Below are 25601 nucleotides of genomic sequence, written 5' to 3'. Positions count from 1 at the left end.
GCACCAATGGGTCAAGGGTTCAATTCCCAGGTTAACGGCATGTACCTGGGTTGTAGATTCGATCCCGTTATGATTGGGGTATGTGCAGAAAGCAACAATAATAACTACAAAAATACATGTACTTGTATAGCTTCTCCGCCTTTGGTCCAAGATCGAGCATAGAGATATGTAGTTATCAGTTTAACACCCAATATGTCCTCTGAGGACAGCATATTAAATGAATGAACTTTTGGAGCAGGGAGATGGACTAGGAGCGCGCTCCATCGGCGCTGTGCATCAACCCAATGCTGCAGTACCTCCAGGAACCCGAACGCCCCCTGGGGGAAAAACGGTTGAACACATTATAGAGAGTATTTACTTGCAGAGGTAAATACAGGGCTCACAAGTACATATCTTTTCCTTAACTCAGGGTGGGGTCGTGCTCTCCTCTCCTAGTGGATGGCTTCTCCTTGACTGTCAACAAGCTCACTGGGGAAATATTCAGCAGTTCAGTGGCATTCTAGCAACTAGTGTCCAGCTCTTTGAAACCCTCTTCCCAAGAGGGCAATGCACAGGGAAGGTCGGGAGGTCCAGCGGTTTGCGGTGGTCCCAACAAGGTCCGTGACTGGAAGTCAATTAACCAGGATCTAGAATCCCTGAGATGAGCGAGCATATGAGGCATACCTTCTACCTGGGACTACACATGTCCACCACCATGAGTCTGCTGACTTGTGTGCAGCCACCAGGACCAAGGACCAATCTCGTCACATCCTATCCCAGCAGATGTCAGTCTGCTTTACTTAGCCCTCCCACAGAGGTTGGCCCAGGCTGACACTTCTGATGCATAAGGCCTCTACAGGTTTTTTTTGTTTTGTTTTTGTTTTTGTTAATCCTCACCCAAGGATATTTTTCCCTTGATATTTTAGATAGAGTGGAAGGGAGGGAGGGAGAGATAGAGAAACATCTCACATGGATTGGTTGCCTCCCACAAGACCCCATGCCCTTGACTGGGAATCAAATTCCAAACCCTTTGGTCCACAGGCTGACACTCCAACCGCTGAGCCAAACTGGCCAGGGCGCAGCTGCTGGTTTTATTTATTTACTTATTTATTCATTTATTTTGAGTATTCTTTTAAAAAAATTTTTTTTCTTTATTAATTTTAGAGAAAAGAAGGAAGAGAGAGAGAGAGAGATAGAAACATCGATGAGAGAGAACATCATTGGCCACCTCCTGCATACCCCACACTGGGGATTGGGGCCACAACCTGGGCATGTGCCCTGACTGGGAATCGAACCAGAGACCTCTTGGTGCATGGGTCGATGTTCAACCACTGAGCCACACTGGCTGGGCGCAGCTGCTGGTTTTAAAGGAGTGTGCACTGCTTGTCATTGGGCCTCCGATTCAGACGAGTCAATTCCGGTTCCTTCAGGTAGCCCTGACCTCCCTCCCTGTGCCTGACTCATATGGTCAGGAACAAAACAGGTCAATGAGGTCCTACTGACCCAGGCCTTCCCTAATAGGGAAGTAGTTGTTCCTCTAGGTCAGCGATTTTCAACACTGGTGGCGTGAAGAATTTTTAAAAATATGCACTACCTGATTATTTAGCCAGGAACATTGACCTCTCTTTCCTTGGATTGTCAAATAAAAAAATGACAACATCTAACGCAGCAATAGTCATCTGGTGTGAGTAAATTAAAAACAAACAAACATGTACTTGCATGTAGGACAACTCAGAATCTGTATGATAAAAATGCTACAAACACCATTTAGTTGCCATCAATAAGAAATTGTGTGTGTTTTTTTAATCCATATACTAGCATGGTCCAGAACAATGTAACAGGTTTATTTATAATTGTTATAAAGTTGAAACTGCTGAAACTTGTTCACTAGAACACTCTGACTTGCATTAATGCTTTATGTCCTGCATTTATGTTTTAAAACTTCACACAGAAATGAAAATGGAAAAACTTCCAATACTTGATTTCTGTTTCCTATTTTCCACTAGTAATCACATATTTAGGTACTTTGACCCCTATGGTGTGTGTGTATGTGTGTGTGGGAGACCTAATGTTCAGAACTACCAATAACAAGAATAAGAAAAAAAATTTTAAACATTTTTTTCTTTATTGATTTTAGAGAGAGGAAGGGAGGGGGAGAGATAGAAACATCAATGAGAGAGAACATTGACTGGCCGCCCCTGCATGCCCCACACTGGGGATCAGGCCCACAACCTGTGCATGTGCCCTGACCAGGAATCGAACTGGCGACCTCTTGGTACATGGGTTAATGCTCAACCACTGAGCCACACGAGCCAGGCAAGAGAATTTTATTTAAAAAATAAATAAATTTTTTTTATCCTCATCTAAGGACGTTTTTCCATTTTCTTTTTGTTCAGATAGAGTGGGAGGGATAGAAGTAGGAAGAGAGAGAGAAAAACATGGATGCGAGAGACACATCAAGTGGTCACCACCCACACGACCCCATCCAAACATGCCCTTAGCAGGAACCGAACCCGGGACTCTGTTGCGCGGGCCAACGCTTTAACCACTGAGCCAAACCTGCCAGGGCCATCATAGTGGATTTTTAAGAATGTGCTAGCTGGATATCTTTTGGCATAATTGTTACATGTTTGGTATGGATATTGCACATAAGTTGGTGTTTTCAAAAAGGCCAACCAGATAGGCCTCACGTGCCTCCTGCAGAGTACCAATAGCTGCACTCTGGAAGTGTAGATCTGTTTTGAAGTCCTGAGCAATTTCTTGCTGAAAGGGGAGTTTGTGAATCAGAAGTTCAGTGGACTTCTGATAACTCCTAAATTTCACAATATACTACAGAACCAGGCTTATACCAATGAGGTTTCTTCAGCCCTCCAGTAGAGGGCGCACTCTTGAGAGCGGCTTTGGTAGCCAGCTTTGCTTCCTCTGTGCTTTACTACTGGTCAATTTGCCAGCAGTCTGCTTTGTACAAGCCATGGTATAGAGACCTCTTTACTTACCCCTCTTCTTTGGATGGAAATCCGTGAGCTAGCTGCTGCACTGCAGTGAGAGAGAGATGGATGCAAACACCAGCTTGTCTTTCTTACTGATTTGTAAAAGTTCTTTACATATTTTGGATTTGGGTCTTTTGTCAGATGTCTGTATTGTGAATATTTTCTCCCAGTCTTTGACTTGTATTTTTACTTTAACAGTGTATTTTAATAAGCATTAGTTTTTATTTAGATAAAGACCAGTTTATAAATTATTTCACAATTAGTGCTTTTGGTCATGTTTAAGAAATCTTGCCAGCCTGGCCAGTGTGGCTCAGTGGTTGAGCATCCACCCATGCACCTAGAGGTTGCTGGTTCAATTCCCAGTCAGGGCACATGCATAGGTTGTGGGCCGAATCCCCAGTGGGGGGCATGCAGGAGGTGGCCAATCGATGTTCTCTGTCATAGATGTTTCTATTTACCTCTCACTCTCCCTTCAAAAATCAATAAAAGAGCCCTGGCCAGTTTGGCTCAGCGGTTAGAGCGTCGGCCTGCGGTCCGGAGAGACCCGGGTTCGGTTCCCGCTAAGGGCACGTACTTAGGTTGCAGTTTGTCCCCGGCCCTGGTTGGTCGTGGGGGTGGCAGCCACTCGATGTGTCCCTTCACATCGATGTTTCTCTCTCTCTCTCCCTTCCTCTCTCTCCCTCCCACTCTATCTGTACAAAAAAAAAAAAAAAGGAAAAAAAATCAATAAAAGAAAAAAAATGTTTAAAAAGATTTCAGTGATCTATTCCTTGAAAGATCTGTCTCTTGACTATGAAACTGTTTTTGGCTTAGTGTGTTTTGTTTTGTTTATAGAAATATTAACTACTGATTCTATTTCTTTAATAGGACCATTCAGACTTTCTATTTCATATATATATATCTTAAAGAATTTGTCTTGTTTGCTTATTTATTTATTTATTCATTTATTTTTTTTTTTTAATGGTAGCAGTGTGGTTTATTAAGTTGTGCCCTAGGACAAAAATATGGAATGTGTCATCCTTGCGCAGGGGCCATGCTAATCTTCTCTGTATCGTTCCAATTTTAGTGTATGTGCTGCCGAAGTGAGAACTTGTTTGCATTTTTTAAAATTACTGGCATTAAGTTGGGGTACTATTCCTTTATCTTTCTAATCACTGTTCTTTCTGTAGTTAGCTCCACTTTTCTTTTTCTTTTTTTGTTGACCAAATACAAAAGTTTATTTAACAAAAATTCAATGTGAAAATGGACATGACTTGATTTTTATTAAAAAATTATTTATTTATTTATTTATTTATTTTGAGAGAGGAAAGGCGAGGGAGAGAGAGACAGAAACATTGACGAGAGAGAACATTGATTGGCCTCCTCCTGCATGGCCCACACTGGGGATCGGGCTCACAACCTGGGCATGTGCTCTGTGAACCAGCGACCTCCTGGTACACGGGTCGATGCTCAACCACTGAGCCACACCAGCCAGGCTTTTTTCTTTTTCTTTAAAAAATTTTTTTTTCTTTATTGATTTTTTTTTTTATCCTCACCTGAGGACACCCTTGCATTTATCTTGAGATAGAGCAGGAGGGAGAGAGGGAAAAAGAGAGAGAGAGAAACATCGATGTGAGAGAGACACATTGAGTGGCTGCAACCCAGATGACCCCAACCGGGGTCAAACTGCAACTGAGGGGTTGGGGACAAACTGCCACCAAGATATGTGCCCTTAGCGGGAACTGAACCCAGGCTTCTCTGATCTGCGGGCTGATGCTCTAACCGCTGAGCCAAACCAGCCAGGGTGATTTATTTTATTTTATTTTATTTTTTTTTAAATCCTCACCCAAGGACATTTTTTGTTCAGATAGAGCGGGAGGGAGAGAGAGGAAGAGAGAGAGAGAGAAACATCGATGTGAAGGGACACATCGAGTGGCTGCCACCCGCACGACCAACCAGGGCCGGGGACAAACTGCAACCGAGGTACGTGCCCTTAGCGGGAACCGAACCTGGGTCTCTCTGTACCGCAGGCCGACGCTCCAACCGCTGAGCCAAACAGGCCAGGGCTATTTTATTTTTTTTAAAGAGAGGAAGGGAGAGGGAGAGACGACTTGATTTTTATATTGTAGTAAAACAGGTGCTGTGGAGAGGGGACATGTGGAAGCAGTTGATTTCTTTGGTGAATACAGCCATTCTTTTCTTTTCTTTTTTTTTATCCTCACCCGAGGATATTTTCCCATTTTTTGTACAGCTAGAGTGGGAGGGAGAGAGAGGAAGGGAGAGAGAGAGAGAAACATCAACGTGAAGGGACACATCGAGTGGCTGCCACCCGCACGACCAACCAGGGCCGGGGACAAACTGCAACCGAAGTACGTGTCCTTAGCGGGAACCGAATCCAGGTCTCTCCGGACCGCAGGCTGACGCTTTAACCGCTGAGCCAAACTGGCCAGGGCAATACAGCCATTCTTGATACTCGTTCGAAAGCTTCTAACATGATGATGGAATTTCCTGGTATTACTACCATTTCAATATTGTTCTGTTGCCCATTAGTTGCCATCTTCACGCATTCATCTGTCACAGGATTCATAAAGGACTCAAATCCCTGCAATATTCCTTGGATATGTCTGCCACCATTTAATTTCACTATCTTTAAGGCCATGATCTTAACCCCTACAAAATTCAAGTACTATGTGAGTCAGATTTTTAGTCCTTGTCTATGTCCCTTTGACGATAACTTCTTGTCCACAAAATTTTTTAACTTGGGAGGGGTAGCTTTGCTCATGGTGTCTAAGCGAGCTAAAAGATAGCTCCAGCCCTGGCCGGTTTGGCTCAGCGGTTAGAGCGTGGGCCTGCGGTCCATGGAGACCCGGGTTCGTTCCCACTGAGGGCATGAGCCTCGGTTGCAGTTTGTCCCCGACCCTGGTTGGATCATGTGGGTGGCAACCACTCAATGTGTTCCTTTCACGTCGATTTTTTTTTTTCTCTCTCTCTCTCCCTCCCACTCTATCTGAACAAAAAAAATGGAAAAGTGTCCTCAGGTGAGGATAAAAAAAAAAAAAAAGATAGCTCCAAACATAATCCGTGGCCTCTCTTAAACTCTCGTGTTATGCCTGGCTTTTGCGTCTGATGTCACTGACCCTTCTAGCCCATTGATTCGTTAGCTCCACTTTTCCATTCTACTTTTGTTTGTGACTTCTTTCTCTTTCTCTCGTTTTTTTAATCCTCACCCAAGGATATTTTTCCTTGATTTTTTAAGATAGAGTGGGAGGGAGGGAGGAAGAGAGCGAGAGAGAGAAACATTGACTGGAGAAAGACATGGATTGGCTACCTCCTGCCTGACCCTGACCAGGCCCGGATTGAGCCTGAAACCAAGGTACATGCCTTTGACTGGTAATCGAACCCATGACTTTGGTCTGAGGGCTGATGCACCAACCACTGAGTCATACTGGCCAGGGATCTTTATCACTCTTATCAGAGGTTTATCTATTTTACTTCCCTAAAAAACAGTTGGCTTTATTGATCCTATTTTATCTGTTTACTACTTCACTGATGTCTGCTTTATTTATTTTTATTTTTTAAAATATTTTCTTTATTGATTTTAGAGAGAGAGGAAGGGAGAGAGAGAGAGAGATAGAAACATCGACGTGAGAGAGAACATTGATTAGCTGCTTCCTGCATGCCCCCCACTGGGGATTGGGCCCACAACCTGGGCATGTGCCCTGACTGGGAATCAAACCAGCAACCTCTTGGTGCATGGGTTGACATTCAACCACTGAGCCACACAAGCTAGGCTAATTTCATCTTTATTACATCCCTCCTTTGGTTTTCTTTGGGTTTGTTTTGTTGTTATATCTCTAACCTTTTAAGTTGGCATAGCTCATTAATTTTCAGCTTTAAAAATTTTTAGTATAGCCCTGGCTGGTTTGGCTCAGCGGTTAGAGCGTTGGCCTGCGGTCCAGGAGAGGCCCAGGTTCGGTTTCCGCTAAGGGTGCGCACCTCGGTTGCGGTTTGTCCCTGGCCCTGGTTGGGTTGTGCAGTAGGCAGCCGCTCAATGTGTCCCTTTCACATCGATGTTTCTCTCTCTCTCTTTTCCTCTCTCTCCCTCCCACTCTATCTAAACAAAAAATAAAAAAATGTCCTCAGGAGAGCATAAGAAAAAAAAAATTTCAATATAAGTATTTTAAGGCTACAAATTACCCTTGAAATACCACTTTGGCTATCTCCCACAAATTTTGTTCTGTAGTATTTTTATTATTGTGGTTATGAAGTATCTTTAAATTTCTATTATAATTTCTTTGACCAGTAAGTTTATTAAAAAGGATGTTTTAAAATTTCTAAGTCAGAGATATTTTCAAAAGTTTAAAAATTTTTTTTGAAATATTACATACAGAAAAGCATATAAAACTTATCCATTACATGCACAACATAGTAAAAACTAGGAAGTAAACACCCATGTAACCACCCACTTTAAAAAAAAAATGAGCCCTGGCTGGTTTGGCTCAGCTGTTAGAGCGTTGGCCTGCGGTCCCGGAGAGACCCAGGTTCGGTTCCCGATAAGGGCGCGTGCCTTGGTTGTGGTTTGTCCCTGGCTTTGGTTGGGTCATGCGGGTGGCAGCCACTTGATGTGTCCCTTTCACATCAATGCTTCTCTCTCTTTTTCTCCCTCCCACTCTATCTGAACAACAACAACAACAACAAAATGGAAGGGTGTCCTTGAGTGAGAATAAAAAAATAAATAAAAGAGACTAACCCCCTTTAGAACCCTCCTTCTCCTGGCAGAGATGACCCTTTTCTTGACTTTTGAGATGGATTTTCCTTGTAGATTTACCACCTTTATATGCATCTCTCAATTAGTTTTGCCTATTTTAAATTTTATATGAACATAATCATACAGCATATAAGTCTTTGTGTCGATTCACTCAACTTTATGTTTGTGAGATTCATGCATATTGTTGGGTGAGCTGTGGTTGGTTCATTTTTTTTCTTTATTGATTTTACAGAGAGGGGAAGGGAGAGGGAGAGAGAGATAGAAACATCAGTGAGAGAGCACATCGATTGGCTACCTCCTGCATGCCCCCACTGCAGATTTGGGCCACAACCTGGGCATGTGCCCTGACCGGGAATTGAACCGGTGACCTCTTGGTACATGGGTCTATGCTCAACCACTGAGCCATACCAGCAAGACTCTGTAATGAATTTATACATCAAAATACTACTCAACAATAAAAATGAACCAACCACAGCCTGGCCAGTGTGGCTCAGTGGTTGAGCATCAACCCATGCACCAAGAGGTTGCTGGTTCGATTACTGGTCAGGGCACATGCCCAGGTTGTGGGCCAAATCTGCAGTGGGGGGCATGCAGGAGGTGACCAATCGATGTTTCTATCTCTCTTTCCCTCTCCCTTCCTCTCTTTCTCTAAAATCAATAAAGAGAAAAAAAATCATCACAGAGTCTTTTTAAAATATGTTTTTATTGATTTTCTAGAGAGAGAGGAAGGGAGAGAGAGATAGAAATATTGACATGAGACTGCAACCCGGGCACGTGCCCTGACCGGGAATCGAACCGGGACCTCTCAGTTCATGGAACAATGTTCAGTCCACTGAACCACACAGACTAAGCTGTTTTGTTTTGTTTTTTATTACTTGTCTGGCCTCGGTAGGTTGAGTTTGTTTTCTCTGGAAACCATTCAGGGTAAATCTTTTCTAAGATGTTTTTCAAATTAAGGCAGCCTGGGCTTGAATTGCCCAGAGTGGTGACTGGTAACTAGCAGGAAGAACTTCCCAACTATTTCAAGTGGAATATCCCAGATATGGGTTGTGATGAGGCCTGAAAGGCATGAGGCCCTGAAGAAGGGCCATGCTGTGTAGGAAAGTGAAAAGCATAGGGAGCGGGGGAGATAGATGAAGCCTAACCTTTGTATGAGGATTCTTGACGTGATTCTAGGGTCAGGATTCCTGTCATCCATCTGTTGGCCCTTTGGACCACTCAGCCACTGGCATGCTTTCCAAGTCTGTATCCATGAGTGGCATCAATTGCTTCTTGGGTGGCTCAGATCCAGCTGGTGAGTCAATGTGGGGAGCAAAGCAGTGGTAGCCACTCCCCTTGTCTGTCTCACTACCATTCCTCAGGGCAAGCTGTTTAGGGTTCAGACCTATCCTGGGTTATGTCTAACTATAATTTGGGAACATTTTAGAAACCCCAAAATGCCTTTATTCAAATGAGAGATCTGAATTCAGGACTCAGGCATTCTGACACTCTCCTTCCAATGAAGGAGAACATAGGACAGCCTGAGGCTCTCCAGCTTCCCTTATCACCAGAGACAGAGGACAGTTAACCACATTGTACCTTGTCCTCAAGATGAGGCATTGGGAGCTTACTGTGAAACCCTTGTGCTCCCCAATTACTAGAAACAGGACTGAGACACTGGGTCCCCAGCCCCCTTCTTCACATAAACCTGGTGCTCTGTTTCCCCGGTTTCTGAGTTCTTTAGCTCTGCTCAGACCCCGCCCTCCCTCCCTACTCCCCAGAGCTCACCCTCAGGAATGGCGTCACATGCACCTGCAGCTTGGGAACCTGATCCAGGTGGAGAGGGTGGGGGAGGCAGCCCTGGACGCCTTTGTCTGGCTTCAGCTGGACACTTCTCGTCTCCTTTTGTGTTGGCAGGAAATTTATCCCAGTCCTCTGCTGCCAACCTCAGCCAAAGGTGAGTTTGGGGAGATTTTTAGTCCTTCAAAGACCCAAATGGGGGAGGGGCAGTGCGTCCTACAACATTGCTCCCCTTAACACTTCTAATCAAAGACCTCCAAATATCTTTCTCCCTGGGCTGCATAGAATTGACCCTCTTCTCATTGGCCAGGGAAGGCTCTGGAAGGTTCCTGGTAGTCCGTGGGATGGGGAAGAAATTAAAGAAAGAAAAGGAGTATCCAGACCCCAGGGTGTCAGTTAAATAAAAGAGAGTGGGAGCTGCTGATTGTTGTCAGTGCCAGAAAGGTGAGCTGGCAGATGGGCTGTTGGACAGTCTTCGGGAGAGACAGTGACCCAGGACCATGGATCATCTTTGGATGGCTCAGGTAATTGACCAATGGGGAGTGGTTCTAAGGAGAGCTGGGCAATACCTCTAAGGAGAACACTAAGGGGAGAGGGCAGGGGCTGAAGGCATAATTCAGGAATCTGCATGGAGGCTGGGAGATTTTAATAACTGTGTCAATACGCATGCTAAATCAGCACCTGTTTATTTGGCTCGTACAGCTGAAACCTGACTGGAGTGGGTCAGCCCTCTAAGACAGTGTGGGTGTGAGAGCTAGTAATGGGCCCTTTAAGATATCAGGCTCTGATTTGTGGTCCTGAAAATCTCTAGCTGACACATCCTCCTGGCTCTGGCTTTGGGATTAGCTCATGGGATAGGGCTGATGAAATCCCAGGAAATTCAGCCCTTATTGGCTTTAGGCCCAGAGGCCCTTTCCAAAAGCAGAGAGGGTCGTACACAGGGCTCTTGTTTTAGGAGGGAAAAATGCCACCCCAGAGAGCCCCCACCCCAGATCACTTCCGTTGGAAGCAGCAAGAGAGAAGAGATTGGGCCTGGATTAAGTAGGGGGTGGGTGGGTCTGCATTTATCTGGGAGGAGCGTGCAGTTTTCCTCATAAATAGAAGGGCCTGGGAAACTCGAGCGTCCACATCCAGGAAGTCCTTGGAGGTGGGGGACGTGGGAGTAACTTTCTCTTTGAGCCCTTCCTCTCTCTTCCTCACCCTTTCTCTGAGTCTTTCTCCTTAACTCTCCACTCTTTCTTTCCTCATCATGGCACCTTCATCCACCATCTCTCTAGGAGTATCTTTTAATCTCTTCCTTCTCTTTCTGCAGCTGTAGCCAACTGCAAGGAGGCTCGGGGACCTGGACAGGCTCCTCCCTGCGACGGACCTTCAGCTTCCTGTTGGGCATGACCGGAAAGGCCAAGGTAGGAGTCAGCTGGGAAAGTAGGAGGCTTGGGACTCACTGCCTCACCCCACCGTCCACTCCCTCTCCAGCTTCCCCTGGTAGACAGAGACTCAGGGCAGTGTTCAAGTTTTATATTTTTTTAATCCTCACCCGAGCATATTTTTCTATTTATCTTCACATAGAGTGGGAGGAAGAAAAAGGGAGGGAGAAAGACAGAAAGAGAGAGAGAGAAAAAACATCAGTGTGGGAGAGAGATATCCACTGGTTGCCTCCCGCATGACCCCGACCAGGGCCAGGGACAAACCACAACCGAGTACATGCCCTTGGCTGGAATTGAACCCGCGACTCATTGGTCCTCAGGCGACACTCTACCACTGAGCCAAACCAGCCAGGGCTTGATGTTCAAGTTTTAAGGGAACACATGCTATCTCTCCCAGCCTTCCTCCCTGTATTCCAGTAAATCACCTTTCCTGGTTTTCCCATGCCTGTAGCTTAGCAGCCAGCCGTGGATAGCTGGAAGAGATGGCCAGGAGCCTCAGCAACTATAAAGTGGACTAGCCCTCCCTTTCTTTAGGCCTCACATAGCTAAGAGGTGGGCAGCAGAAAGCATAGCCATTGGGCATCATAATAATAATAATTACAGCAATACTTTTTACTTCTTCATAGAGTATTAGTTTGTAAAGTGCTTTTACACTCATAATTTTTTGTTATTAATTTGTTTTTTTAGAGAGGGGGAAGGGAGAGAGAGATAGAAATATCGATATGAGTGAGGCATTGATCGGCTGCCTCCTGCACACCCCCTACTAGGTATTGAGTCTGAAACCCAGGCATGTGCCCTGACTGGGAATCGAACATGGACTTCTCAGTCCATGGGACGAAGCTCAATCTAATGAGCCACACCAGCTGGGCATACACTCATAATTTTATGGGTGGATACGGCAGCTGCAAGAGTTGGAATTAGACTATAGGCAGAGTGGCAGCCAGGGAAGTAGATGATCATGGAAGCAAAGCACAGCGTTCGTGTAAGGCAGTGGTTCTCAACCTTCGTAATGCCACGACCCTTTAATACAGTTCCTCATGTTGTATGTGAGCGTATCTGCCCGGAGATGGATAGAGGAGTGGTGTCTCAGTTTCTAAGATCATCGGAAATATGTGTTTTCTGATGGTCTTAAGCGACCCCTGTGAAAGGGTCGTTTAACCCCCAAAGGGTCGCGACCCACAGGTTGAGAACCACTGGAAGGCCATGTGTGGTTTTAACCCTGGGGAGGTGAAGCCACACTGCTCTCTTCCTTATCGCCAGTGTCTGGGCTCTGGTGAAACCGGGAGCTCTGCCCGCTGCTTGAATTCATATCCATTTTCTTCATTTACTGGTAGAATGAGCCACCCCCTTTCCTCTGGCGGCCTCCCCAATTATGCATGCACTTCTCAGCCCAGGGTGGCTCTGGAGCATTGAGAGATACCCCAGTGAAGTCATCATCATAGTTACCTGGAAGAATCCTAGGAGTCTTGCCTAGGAAGTTTGTCCAGGCTCCTTTTGGCTCTACCCACAGTGCCAGGCCTCTCTCCTCTGCCAGCCTTTTAGCCAAGATTCCCCTTCCTCTGGGTGGGCAGGGAAGGCACAGATAAAACCAGGTCATTAGCATCTTCTCACTACAGGTGGAGAGTTGAGGCTTGAGACCACTAATTGAGAAGAGGAGGAGCAGCTGGAGAAGCCTAAAGCTGGGGGTGGGGGAGGGCAGGTGGGGCAGTGAGGCCTGTCCTCTCCCACCGGGGAGCAGAGCTCTCTAAAGAGCAAAGCAAACATGAGGCCTTGGGTCTGAGTCCCATCTCCCCACAGGCTCTCTGGCTCAGTTCAAGAGGGTAGAGTCTGCTGGAAGAATCACCTTTTTCCTGTGGTGGAAATGGTAGGGGAGTCAGTACTGCCCAGGGGCCATCCAGATTATTTGCCCACCCTTGGTCGAACAGTTTGGTGAGGGGTTGAGTAACCCAGCTAAGGGGAATGTGGGCAGAGACTCTGGAGCCCAGATAGAGAGCAGGAAAGCGACAGAGTAAGTCAGGACATTGTCCCATTTGGCCTTTCTTCACCAGGTTCTCTGGTCCTGTCTTCCTCTGTCATCTCCTGGTCCATTTTCTTTCATGAATGTGTGTGCCTGTGTCACCAAATCTCTTCTTCCCCTTCCTTCCAGCTTAGGAGAGGGGCTGTAAGCAGGTAAACATCAAGGGTGGGGCTGGAGAGAAGCTCAGCCAAGCAGTGAGAGAAGGAAGTGGCTTATTCCTTCCTATTTGACTAGCACTGTAGAGTTGACAAACACTTTTCCAGAGGTCATCTTATTTAATTCTTATAACACTCTGGGAAAGATAAATATTTTAATCTCCAATTTTCAGACAAGATAACTTAGAGGCCAAATTACTTGCCCGAGATCCCACAGTTAGTAAGAGGGGGAACTGTATTGCAAACCTACTGTAATGTGGCCTCTGCCTGTCATTAAAGCTAACATGACAGTTTATCCCCATCTTCTCTTCTTCCACCATCTTCTGATGGATGGCCACTGGAGTCAGCTATGTCATAATCATCCCTCCCAGAACTCACAAGGTCCAGGGTAATACGAGGAAAAGCAAGCTTCCTTCCGAGCACCGGAGTGCTTGGGCCCAGGTATCCCTGTGGTTCCATCTGCTCACTTACTGGCCATGACTCTAACAACCAGGTTCTTCCCTGGGATGGTCTCCCCACCCCTGAAATGTGGGGGACACATCTGTTAGGTGAAATGAGCTAAAGAAGAAGGTGGCAACTTTTAGATTCTAACAGAAATTAGAATTGGCTTTTATTTTTGTGTATCTAAAAATAATTTCTGAATATCTGGGAGGTATCACTGGATAGGAGTAGAGGGGGTTGGAATGAAAGTGGTTTGGAAGGAGGGGCAGGGGATGCTACGGATAAAGGAAAAGTGCTCACTGTTTCAGAGGATACAGAAAATGGAAATTAAGTCAAGATGCAGGCCTAGCTCACTAAAAACCTAGGTGTGTTTAAAGGTAGACTGGTTTCCTTTTCCCAACCCCCAAGTCCTCTTCCTTGCTGCTCATCTCCTAAGAGGAAGAGCATAGCGTGGGGCGCAGTGTGACAAATAGCAGGTGGGACGAAAAGTAGACTGAAGACTGAGGTGGGAGACAGGAGAGGGTTGGAGGGTTAGGTCCTCTTCTTTCTTTTAAAAAAATTACATTTTCTCTCTTCTTTTTTATCCTCACCCAAGAACATTTTTGCATTTATCTTCAGATAGAGCGAAAGGGAGAGAGGGAGGAAGAGAGAGAGAGAAACACAGACATGAGAGAGACACATCGAGTGGTTGCCACCCACACGAACCCAACCGGGGCCGGGACAAACTGCAACCAAGGTACGTGCCCTTAGTGGGAACTGAACCTGGGACTCTCCTATGCTCTAATCACTGAGTAAAACCGGCCAGGGCAAAAAAATTACATTCTTATAATGTGTTTATTTATACTTAAAATGTTTTTTAAATGCCAGTTTTTTTTTCTCTTTATTTTATTTTATTTATTTATTTATTTTGGTACATGTCCTTAGTGGGAACCGAACCTGAGACGCTCTGGTCCACAGGACGACGCTCCAACCACTGAGCCAAACCAGCCAGGGCTCTTTATTGATTTTAGAGAGAGAGGAAGGCAGAGGGAGGGAGAGTGAAACATCACATCGATGAGAGAGAATATTGACTGGCTGCCTCCTGCATGCCCCCCACTGGGGATTTGGCCCACAATCTGGGCATGTGTCCTGACCAGGAATCGAACCAGTGACCTCTTGGTGTATGGGTCAATGCTCAACCACTGAGCTACACCAGTCAGGCAGGTCCTCTTCTTTCATAGAGACCATTTAAATTGAGTTTGGAGACTGAGAGATCCCTCAAAAAACTTTGGGATTCAGGTCTCAGATTTACTGGATTTTCAGACCAGAATTTGGCCCTTGAAGATTCCATTCTTATCTTGTAGAACCCTCCCACCTCCAGGCCTGGGAGAAAAGCTGAGGCACCCCCAGTGGGTGGAGACAAGAGGCCAGGGTTTTGACTTCTGGCAGTTTTTAAATTTAGTACATTCTTCAGCCTTGGCTGCCTACTGGGGTGGGGGTAGGTAAATCTGGGGTCCGGAGCCTGGGAGCCTCTGGACTGCTGGTTTGAGGGAGTCTCTAGCACCTTCCAGGAAGTCTCCCTTGCAGGTGCAGTCCTGGAATAATCAGCCTTTCTCATGACCCTGAAAAAGTCCTTTCTGCTTTCTGCTCTCCATTCAGCCTAGAACAGGCATGGTTCTTTCCTCTCCTTTTTTCTGGTCTTTTCTATATAAGGATCCTAACAGGGGAATGGGTGAAGGAGGTGAAGGAGTTGCTAGGCAGGAGGGAAAGCCAGAGGAGCAGTGTGGGGGTGGTGCTGTGGGTGAGGAGCCCAACCAGCTCAGCCAGTGGTGAGGCAGTGGAGCCCAAAATAGTGGCAAAAGCTAAAATTGGCACCTACAAGAGTGCTGAGTTGGGCTTGAAACCTGTAGCCTGGCCTTGCTGCCCAGCCAGCTGGGCCAGGGAGCCACTAGATCTGAGCTGGACTTCCTCCCTTCTTCCCCCATACCTTTTGGGACCAGAATTGGGCAGGACTCCGCAAACATGGGATGCTCTATCTCAGGGCATTCTGTGCTTGTGATTTCTCCAGAGAAATGGGAGGACCTAGGAGGCAGAAATGAGCTACAATGTGAGTGGGTATAGCTGTGGAGTAGAGGAAGAATTTTCCCAGTAGCAGGAAGCTCACCAAAGCTGGAGGTTGCCTCGAGGGCTGGGGCAAAGGTTCTAGAAAGAACGTTCCCCACCCCCCTTCTTGTGGAGAGACTAGCCATACCCCAGCTATCCCTGACTGGGGCAGGCTGGTTTCTAGTCTTTTAGTTCTGACCTAACTTGCAACAGAGAGAACTAGACACAAGAAAGGACTTCCTCAGTTTCTTAGCTTTCAGTCAAGGTGGCGAATTCCTCTCCACCCTGCAAGTATTTGGCAGGGGCGGAGGTGAATGGACAGAGCCTCGGTCCGGAAGGTCCCGGAGGGGTGGGGCTTGCGGGAGAATCCGCTCCTCTCGGGCTCTGTCCTCTGGAAGTGAATCCTCTCCTTCACGCCTTCGAAAGACCCAGCCTTCAGTTCCCCTTTGAGTTCCCTGTCCTCTCCCTACCCCTGTCCCCAGTCGTAAAAGGAGTCTGTCATCTCCGCCTACTTTGATGGGCCTGAGGGTCGGGAAGGAACTGGTTGGGGGTTCCCTTGAGAGCTAGGGGCGGCTGGAATCCTCCGGCCTGCGGGTCTTTAAGTCCAGCAGACTTGGAGGGTGGAGGAAGGAGGACCTGGGCTGGGGCGAGGGCTGCGGGGCAGGGCAGGGGTGGCTTTGAGGAAGACGGGAGCTCAGAGGCGGATCTCTGGGGCTGGAGGACGTTCCAGGTGCTGGAGGGGCCCCTCAACTTGTCTGCGGAACCCCTCACTTCTCCGAGCCGCCCCAGCCCAGACCCAGCAGTTGGTCCCTGGGGCACCCGCCCTGCTCCGCCCCGCCTCCCCCTTCCTGCGCGGGGCGGGGGGTGGGGGGGTGGAGACTTGGGTTTGAGGAACTGGCGCCGGTGCTGCGCGAGGGGAGTCCGACTTCCTGTCCCCAGAGCGACGCGTGCGAGGCAGCCCGTCCCCCTCCTTCCCCACAATAGCTGGACGCCTGGGTCCCACAGTATCCCTCCGGCTCCCCCCCATCGGGGGATTATGTCTCGGATTGAATCCCTCACGCGGGCGCGTATCGACCGGAGCAAAGAGCTGGCGATCAAGGTGGGCTTTGCAACCCCTCTCCTCCGCCGTTGTCCCCAGGGCGCCCTTGGACACCCACCTGCAGGTGCACCCCACCCCCAGTCTCCCGGCACCAAAATTGCCGAAGCTTCAGAGCTTCGGAGCTTCGCAGGGCAGGAGGCGAGCTGGGTGGGTGGGGACTATAAGTGGGGAGGGGTGTGTTGGGGGAAGTGGACGACCCACGCTCCAGCTCCACCTCAGTGCTGGGGTCTAGGGAGAGAGCAAACCTGGTGTTGGTGGCCTCCGATCCGGCGGAACCAGGTGTTTGGGGGCATAGGAAAGAAAGTTGCTCGGGTAAGGGAGAAAGCGGGAGGGAGGGGTGTGTATCAGGGTGGGGGTGGTGAGAGTTCTGTAGCACCCCCTCCGCCTGGCTCCCACCGGCTTGCTCCCGGCATCCCCACACCCTGCAGTCACTGGCTTGGTTGTTCCCCCTTTGTCCCTGCCATCCGGCAGAGGGGGGCGGGAAAGGGTGGTTTCCCGGCTTCCTCCCACCATCACCTCCAACACCACCCCTCCAGACAAAAGTCAGCTCCTCCGCGCAAATGGACTTTCCAGCTGTGAATCAGTTCTCGCTGGTGGGAGGGTGGCTGGGGTCAGGGACGGCTTAGTTCCTCCCTAGCGGTCACCCTCAGGTGAAGGGAGCAGAGGTCTTTGTGTAGTTGGAATCCTTTCCTCCATCCTTAGAGGCCCTGAGAACCCCTTTTTCTGCAACACAGGGTCCCCCATCCCTATTTGCCCCACCAGCTTCCAAACTCCTTGTTCTCACAACCTGAAACAGCCTGAAACCCTTAGACTGACCCATTGGGCACTGTGCCTCTTCTGTTCCCCCTCCCCCTCTCCCAGCTCCCTTATTTCTTCATCTGGGGATGTTCACCTACCATTTTAAGAGTCTGGTGTATAATTATCCTCTCCCCCACCAACATCATGATGTCTTGGCCACTCCTTTCTGAGTATCTTGTATCCCTGTCTTTGTACCCAGGCCCACTCCCAAAGGCCATGATCTCTCCACAGCCAGCCTCAGGAAGTGATGAAACTGACTTGTAGGTGAATAAGTAAGAGCTACAGGAAGGTGGTACATGCAGACAGCACCGCCCAGCCACTCAGGGTATCCCACTCCGGAGCCATTCTCGGAAAGGCCAGGATGTGGCCAATAACTGGTTTAATCTTTGGCTTCTGTCCCACCCCAGGACCCCAGTGCCCTGCCCCAGGCTCCCACCCCATGCTGATCACTACCACCATCTTCAGGCAAGGAAGCAGTACTCTTTTGGAGCCTTCAAGGATGGCGGAAATCCACCCACTCTTAGCTCCTAGCCTGCCTAGCTGTCTTGAGGCTAACTTGGGAAAGGTTCCATCCTGGAACTTTTCCTTAGTGGGTTGGGATAAGATTCTGCTAACAGGAAAACCACGGGGGATTTGAGTAGGGCCTAAGACAAACTGAGGGCTAGGCTAGGTGGCTGAAGTGTGGTGGAACAGTGGGGTGGCAGGCAGGCTCTTCTCAACCCTGTGCCAAGCCAGGCCCCAGCTCTGAAAGTCTGTTTATTTTTCAACCGTTTGAGCTGAGACCCTGGAGTAGAGCCAAGGGGGGTGGAGAGGTTTTTGAAACCACGGAAATTTGGTTCCACCTTAAAAAGGAAAGCCTTGGGAGAGCCAGTGGGGGGCAGACCTGGAGAGAGGGGGGGTTTAGAGAGGAGGTCTGGGAGGATAGATACTGGGAGTCCTTTTTCCATTATTGGGAGAACCTGGGGGGCAGGCAGATACCTGGGTCTTTTGGTTTGTTTGTTTGTTTGTTTGTTTGTTTGTTGGTAGTGGAGAACTGGGAATGTAGAAGCTTGGCTCTTTCTATCCTGGGGTGGCTATGGTGAGGGGAGTGTTGGGAATCTGGCTGGTGGGTGGGGTGTGGGGGCTGAGTGGGTGGATTTTTGAGGGCAGAGAAGCCTCTCGAGGTTGTCAGTTTGGGCTGGTCGGAAGAGGAGGGCCACCTCCGGAAAGCTGTGGTTACAGAAGGGGGGAGTTGGTTCATAGCCAGCAAACCCTGGATCCCTTCTTCCCCCTCCCCCAAGCATACCAGCTGTCTCTTTTCTTTTTATACTGTGGTGGGAAGTAGAGAGGGGCCTGTGGAAATGAGATTATTTGAGGAAGATGGTCTCTCCTGCTACCTAATGGGGGGATGGCTCAGAGCTAAGCCCTGACCCCCACGCCCCATTCCTTTCCTTACTCCCCAGGACCTCCTTGTAGAAGGAGAAATTTAAGTCAAACCTGTCCTTTTTGCTTCCCACCCTCATAAAGTCTTTCTGTGTGGCTTCCCCTCCTCGTGCTTCTTTTTTTCTTTTCAGTCCATTTTTATTCTTTCAGGCTGTCTTCAGCGCTCCACCCCCTCATTTTTCTTGCTCTACTTACTACCTCCATAGGCCCTCAAACCCAGAGGTCCCTTTTCTCCCTTTAGTGCCTCCCCAACCCTAACCTTTATACCTTTATGCTTATCACAGAACAAAGGGTCTTTTTCCTGCCAGGGAGCAAGCAGGGATGGCTGTGGAGGCTAGCGGGGGTCTCCTTGGAATCCCTAGGATTCTAGCATTGGAGTGTGGTGGGCAGGTGGAGTAGGGAGAAAGGAGAAAGGCTGTTTCTTTGTCCTGAATAATGCAGAGGTGGCTGGCTTTGTGTGCAGGACAGGGAGTAGAGCTGCAGAGGAAGCCTGGGTGAGCCAGGAGGGAGCTTGAGGGGGGGCAGTTTTGGAGGAAAGTTGAGGAGTTGGGGATCCCCAGGAGGGTGGAAGCTTTTGGGGGCATAGGAAAAGATTCTAGGGGTCATGGAGGTTAGGGAAAGAGCTGAGGGGGAGGGGAGAAGCAAGGATGGGGGAAGGGAGCCAACAGCTTAGGGAAGTCACTGAGTGACAGCAGGGGAGTTGGATGAGCCTAGAGAAGAACCTGCTGGGGCTGACCAAGGGATTTAAAGAGGGCTCTGATCTCAGTCCCTCTGGCTTCCCTGGATCCCTGACCTTGGGATCAGGGAAGGGACAGATCTGAATGTATGAGTCCCATGCATGCACATAGCTTGTGTTGGAGTATACGTATGTGTTTCTGTCTGTCCGTCCCCAGATGCTCTGGGTTATTTCTTTGCATGGTGGTCACCAAAGTAGAAGGCTCATACTCTGGACATGAGGAAGCTGTTCCATTTCTTAGCTTCAGTCTCTGGTTTGAAGTATCACCGAGGAGCTTGAGTGAGCAGATTGGTCAGGGTTCCTGGGGCTGATAAGAGAAATGACTGAGAGGAGCTGGCTGGACCTTTCTGGGTTTGTTTATATCTCCTTGGGGGAAGGGGCCTGCAGGCAGCAGCTGCCCCCTCCCAGCTCCACCAGCCTGCCCTGTGCCAGGAGGGCAGGGAGTCCTGGCACAGCTATTGTTCACTTGCACAAATGCCCGTCTGTCTGCATCACTCCCCCCTTCCTCTGCTGATTTTTCTCTCTGACCCGACAGGTGTGGCTGGGTAGGGGGCAGGCTAGGGTCCAGGATGCCTGGGTCTCAGGGTCTCTAGGCTAATTTTATTCCCAAACGACCCTTAGTACCCCTCTTCTGCTTCACTAGTGCGCCCACCCCCTTGTCCAGTGTTTCATCCTCCTTCATCAAGCAAGCATTTATTAAGTGCCTTTGGGTACTCAGTGATATATTTTTGTGTTATGTGTCTGGCTTTGGCGTTAGTGTTTCAATTGGCTGCCTTCTCCTCAGTCTCCTTTATCTTGTCCCTGGAAGCTCATAAAGGGACACAGCCTCTTTGAGACCATCCCAAACCCTCTTACCAGTCCCATGGCCAGGAGCCCTCTGTCTCATTTCCCAGCCCTATAGCTCATCCCCATGACTCAGTGGCCTTCACAGCCTATGACTCTGCGCCCTGCTAGCCAGGGGCTGAGCCACAGATGACTTGAATCCCAGTGGAACCTTCCAGGGTCTTCTGGTCACCATAGAGAGGGCCTGGACTGAGGCCTCATCATCTTGGGGAAAGGGCTGCTCCAGTTGCAGCTAGAGCAGAAGCGATTCTGAGTACCGCAGGATTCCCCCAGAACTCTTGGTTTAGGTACACCCGATAGAGCAGCAAGGGCAGCTGAGAGCTTAGGCTTTGCCTTGGAGAGGCTCTGACTCTCCTGGATCAGCTCTGCCACCCCCTGCTGCCCACTGGGAGCACAGAAAGCCAAGGTCTGGGTTTTGGCATTGCCTTGTCCTTCATGTCTGTTACTGTTTTCCTCTTCTCTTACCCTGGGAGACAAAGTCAGAGGAGTGGGGAGACAGCCTCTGCCCTTGAGTTTGTGACTACCAGCTACAATGCCTTCTGCCATTGACCCTGTCTTTTACCCTCCTAAAAGTGACCAAGATCTGTGATGACAATGAAGGAAAGTTTGGGTTGGCCCTCTGGCCTCCAGGTCTAAGCTCAAAGGAAGTGAGAGAAGAGAAGGGCTGGGAGCCCTCCCGGAGGAAGGAGAAAATGAGAAGTGTGTAGAGGAGACTGAAGGCTCTGAACTTCTGACAAGGAATGAAGCACCTAGAGCAGGGGTGAGGGTGCTTTTGTCTTGGTGTCCATCCATCCATCCATCCATCCATCCATCCATACATCCATCCATCCACCTGTCCTTCCTTGCTTCCTTTCTTTCCAAACATGTATTGAGTGCCTGTTGTATACCAGCATTGTGCTGGGTGCTGTGTTTACTTTATCTTTGATGTAGCAGTGGTATAGATGAAGGCCATGTAGCAAGAAAGACTGGGTTTATGAGAAAGAATAACTCTAGCCACTGGGCAGCAGAGAACTGAATCAAGGAGGAAGAGCCTCTGAATGTTGGTGGTGGGTGTTGTGGATTGTGGAGGAATGGGCTTTTTTCTTGGTGGACAGATTGGGGCATGGAGGTGAAGGGCTGTCCTGCTGGTGGGTGGATAAATGGGGGACCAATGCGCTTATCTTAAGAATACCTAGAAAACTTTCTCTTTCTCTTCCTCCCTCTCTCCCTCCCGCTCTATCTGAAGATAAATGCAAAAGTGTCCTCGGGTAAGGATGAAAAAAAAAAAAAGAAGAATACCTAGAAAAGAGTAGAACAAAGAACCAAACAAACCCATTCACTCCTCTGGAGCAGGTATCCCTGGTGAGCAGGCCCTGTGTCCTCCTATCATTACCAGCCTGAGTTCTGGGGCGGGTACAGTCTGCCGCCAGGACAATAGCGCTAGGCAGTGCCAGGGCCGCTTGCCGCTGGGCAATGCCTATGTTGGGATGTGCTGTTGCTGTGGCTGCTGCCCGATGCTGGCCCACCTAGAGAGGGGGTCACTTGGAGAGAGGGTGAGTATCGGGAGGTCGAGAAGCCTGGGCACAGAGTACCTGGGTTTTCTATGGGGCATAGATGTCAGAGAGGGTGAGCCACTAGAGACCCCTTTCTCTGGCAGTCCCAGTCCTCTCCCTCCTTCCATCTCCTTTCCAGATGAGTGTTCCTGGAGGCAAAAGGGTGGAGGGCAGAGATCTGGTGAGGGGAGGGAGAGGTAGCATCATTAGGGCAGATCTGTAGCACTGCCTGTTCTAGAGTTGACCTTGATTTAGACGTGCTGCTCTTTTTTCATATGATTATTATATTAATATTTATGTTCTTGTTTGCATTTCTTTCTTTATTTATGTTAATTTGCACCTGAGGATATTTTTTCATTGATTTTGAGAGAGAGGGAAGGAGGAAGAGTGTGAGAGATAGAGAGACACAAACATCAATGTGCGAGAGACACATTGATTGGTTGCCTCCCGCATGGCTGGGGATTGAACCTGCAACCCAGCTAGGTGCCCGTGATCAGAATTGAACCCAAGACCCTTCAGTCCTTGAGCTGATTGATGATTCTCTAACCGCTGAGCCAAACTGACCAGGACACTTTTATTTATTTTTAATTTTTAAAAAATGTTTAATTATAATGCACATTCAATGTTGTTTGCTTGTTTTTCACTCAAACATAAGTTCTCAGACTTTTTGTGTCATAGAGAAGGCTGGGAAGGGCAGGAGAGGAGAGAACAGAGTGTGTATGGCAGGGAGAAAGAGATAGGACTTGGTCTTTGAGGTCCTATAAGGTTATTATTCAGAGCAGGATTTGATCTTCCAAAGTGTGAGGCAGATGGAGGTTAGACCAAAGGGAGACTTTTTAGTGGTTCAGGTAGGTGGGTACCAGAATAGAAAAAGGGAGGCCTGGAACATTGCAGGCTAGAGTTAGAGGCTGGTCAGCTTCCTTAACCTGCGTAGATGGAGAAGGGGAAGGAGAGGCCAAAGGCAGTGGAGGAGAAACCAGTGTGAGAAAGGAAAGGCGGAGGAGGGAGGGCTTGGGATGGAAAGGAGATCGGGAGACAGGAAGAGAAAAAAGGATGAGAGGAGGGGAGAAAAGAAAAATGAATAATCTGATGGGGGTCTTAGATCTGGGTCTCTGCTCGTCATCAGACAAACCTGGAACCTCTGAGGGGAGGTAGGAGAGAGAAGGATCCTGGGCCACCAGGAAGTTTAGAGACTTGCTAGGGCATTGTGGCCCAGTGCCCTCTGGCCCTGTGGTGTTGACTCAGCCCCTCCACACTTCCCTTTTCTACCCTAAGCACCAGACCAGTGCTTCTCTACCCCTCCCCCATCTCTTAACTACTAGTGTGGCAGGAGCTGAGTCCAACCTGAGGGCTCTCCCCTGAGTTCTAATTCTCTGTTCCAGGGCCCCTGCCATTGTCTTCCGATTTGGGGTTCATACCCTTGGCTTCACCAGTGTGATCCACTGGTTGGTTCTGAGAGGCTGGTTGGCAGACCTTAGCAGTGGTTCTCAACCTTCCTAATGCCGCGACCCTTTAATACAGTTCCTCATGTTGTGGTGACCCCCAACCATAAAATTATTTTCGTTGTTACTTCATAACTGTAATTTTGCTACTGTTATGTCTTAGGCGACCCCTGTGAAAGGGTTGTTCGACCCCCAAAGGGGTCACGACCCACAGGTTGAGAACTGCTGCCTTAGAGGGTGGTCTTTTTTTTTTAAATCCCCACCCAAGGATATTTTTACATTTTATCTTCAGACAGAGTGGAGAGAGAGAGAGAGAGAGAGAGAGAGAGAAAGAAAGAGAGAAACATCGATGAGAGAGACACATTGGTTGCCACCCACATGACCCCAACCGGGGCTGGGAATGAATCACAACCAAGGTACATGCCCTGGACCGGAATCGAACCCGGGACTCCTTGGTCCGCAGACCTGCGCTCTAACTGCTGAGCCAAACCGGCCAGGGCAGAGGGTGGTCTTGTCAGCTCCTATTCCTGCTGTCCTTCCTCTAAGAGTGGAGGGAAAATCCAAGATCTGAGGTGACCTCTGCAGAAGGCCCTGGAATAGGTGGGAAGGATGATATCCCATCTTCTTACCTTCTCAGGCTTTCAGGGAAGTTCAGGGGCTTGAGGGGGGACAGAAAAGTAGTGCAGAGGTCAAAGGGGAGCACAAGAGAGAAGAGATGGGAACAGCAGCCTCCGAGGTTGGAGAAAGGGCACACAGTGTGCCCCATCTCAGGGGTGACCAGAGCTGAAAGAACTGATGTTACAGCTGGAGGATGGAGGGTAGATGTCAGAAGGGACTTCCTAGGATGGGAGAGACTAATTGGGTGAGAAGGAAGAGAGGGAACTGTCCTAGGTTTTGGAGGGTTAGACTACAGGACCTGGCTGGTGTGGCTCAGTGGTTGAGCGTCAACCCATTCACCAAGAGGTCACTGGTTCAATTCTTGGCCAGGACACATACCCAGGTTGTGGGCCCAATCCCCAGTGGGGGGCATGCAGGAGGCAGCCAATCTATGTTCTCTCTCATTGATGTTTTTATCTCTCCCTCTCCTTTCCTCTCTCTCTTAAAGTCAATAAAGAAAAAATATATTTTGCCCTGGCTGGTTTGGCTCAGCGGTTAGAGCGTCCACCTGCAGTCCAGAGAGACCCGGGTTCGGTTCCTGCTAAGGGCATGTACCTCGGTTGCAGTTTGTCCCTGGCCCTGGTTGGTCGTGCGGGTGGCAGCCACTCAATGTGTCCCTTTCACATCTATGTTTCCCTCTCTCTCTCTTCCTCTCTCTCCCTCCCACTCTGTACAAAAAATGGAAAAATGTCCTCGGATGAGGATTAAAAAAAAAAAAGAAAAAATATATTTTTTAATGTGTTATTGATTTTTTTTTAGAGAGAGAGAGAGAGTGAGAGGTAGAGGAAGAGAGAGATAGAAACATCGATGAGAGAGAACATCGATTGGGGGCCTCCCACCTGCATGCCCCCCACTGGGGATTTGGCCCATGACCTAGGCATGTGCCCTGACCGGGAATCAAACCAGCGACTTCTTGGTGCATGGGTCGACACTCAACCATTGAGCCACACTGACTGGGCTTTTTAAAAAAAATTTTTTTTTTTTGCCCAGCTGGTGTAGCTCAGTGGTTGAGTGTCGACCCATGCACCAAGAAGTCGCTGGTTTGATTCCCGGTCAGGGCACATGCCTAGGTCATGGGCCAAATCCCCAGGGGGGGGCATGGAGGCGGGAGGCCGCCAATCGATGTTCTCTCTCATTGATGTTTCTATCTCTCTCTCCTTCTTCCTTCCTCTCTCTCTAAAATCAATAAAGAAAAAAAAATTTTTTTTAAAAGAAAGAAAAAAAGTTAGATTGCAGGAGAAACTTCCTGCCAGGAATGACACCTAGCCAGCTGAGTTTCCTTCCTTAAAGAGCGAGAGGAGGAGTGACCCAAGACCAAAACCCAGGCTCCTCCTACCTCAGGGTCCTGCTGAAGGGCTTTGTGTACCTTGGCAGAGTGTGTGTGGAAGAGTCAGAGGTTTAGGATCCTGACTCTGGGTTGGGGGTGGCAGTGGAGCCATTGTGCCCCCTTTAGCC

At 48.6% G+C, this 25601-nt stretch overlaps 2 protein-coding genes and 1 pseudogene across 11 annotated transcripts in view; 1 reads left to right on the top strand and 2 right to left on the bottom strand.

Moving 5' to 3' along the window:
* The window catches only part of ARHGEF2 (Rho/Rac guanine nucleotide exchange factor 2), a 51252-nt gene that overhangs the window by 7727 nt on the left and 17924 nt on the right, over window positions 1–25601 (top strand). For 2 of the 10 annotated variants that reach the window (XM_036272132.1, XM_036272135.1), the window contains exons 3-5: window positions 8893–9010; window positions 9613–9652; window positions 10808–10901. In XM_036272132.1, the coding sequence (XP_036128025.1) occupies window positions 8893–9010; window positions 9613–9652; window positions 10808–10901 (252 nt within the window). Of the gene's footprint in view, window positions 1–8892; window positions 9011–9612; window positions 9653–9780; window positions 10020–10807; window positions 10902–16601; window positions 16717–25601 lie in introns of those variants that run through there. The other 8 variants (XM_036272141.1, XM_036272139.1, XM_036272133.1 and 5 more) reach the window with 6 other exon arrangements.
* On the bottom strand, window positions 2602–5730 carry LOC118637592 (small nuclear ribonucleoprotein G-like). The gene is made up of 3 exons (XM_036273167.1): window positions 5676–5730; window positions 5407–5591; window positions 2602–2742 (listed from the first exon to the last, which is right to left on the bottom strand). The coding sequence occupies exons 1-3, from the start codon at window positions 5728–5730 to the stop codon at window positions 2602–2604; spliced, it is 381 nt and encodes a 126-aa protein (XP_036129060.1).
* Window positions 3968–4059, bottom strand: LOC118638105 (annotated as a pseudogene).

The sequence above is a fragment of the Molossus molossus genome, unplaced genomic scaffold (assembly GCF_014108415.1).
Source record: "Molossus molossus isolate mMolMol1 unplaced genomic scaffold, mMolMol1.p scaffold_m16_p_20, whole genome shotgun sequence".
Classification (NCBI taxonomy): domain Eukaryota; kingdom Metazoa; phylum Chordata; class Mammalia; order Chiroptera; family Molossidae; genus Molossus; species Molossus molossus.
Note: the sequence above shows the minus strand (reverse complement) of the source record. Positions and strands in the feature narration are given on the sequence as shown.

Bases quoted from the DNA above. Each gene is read 5' to 3' on its own strand.
- LOC118637592 (XM_036273167.1), bottom strand. From the start codon at position 5,730: ATGAGCAAAGCTACCCCTCCCAAGTTAAAAAATTTTGTGGACAAGAAG. The intron at 5,592-5,675 runs CAAAGGGACATA...CCTTAAAGATAG, and splicing joins TGTGGACAAGAAGTTATCGT to TGAAATTAAATGGTGGCAGA. The intron at 2,743-5,406 runs GTATTGCCCTGG...CTCCCCTTTCAG, and splicing joins AACGAGTATCAAGAATGGCT to CAAGAAATTGCTCAGGACTT.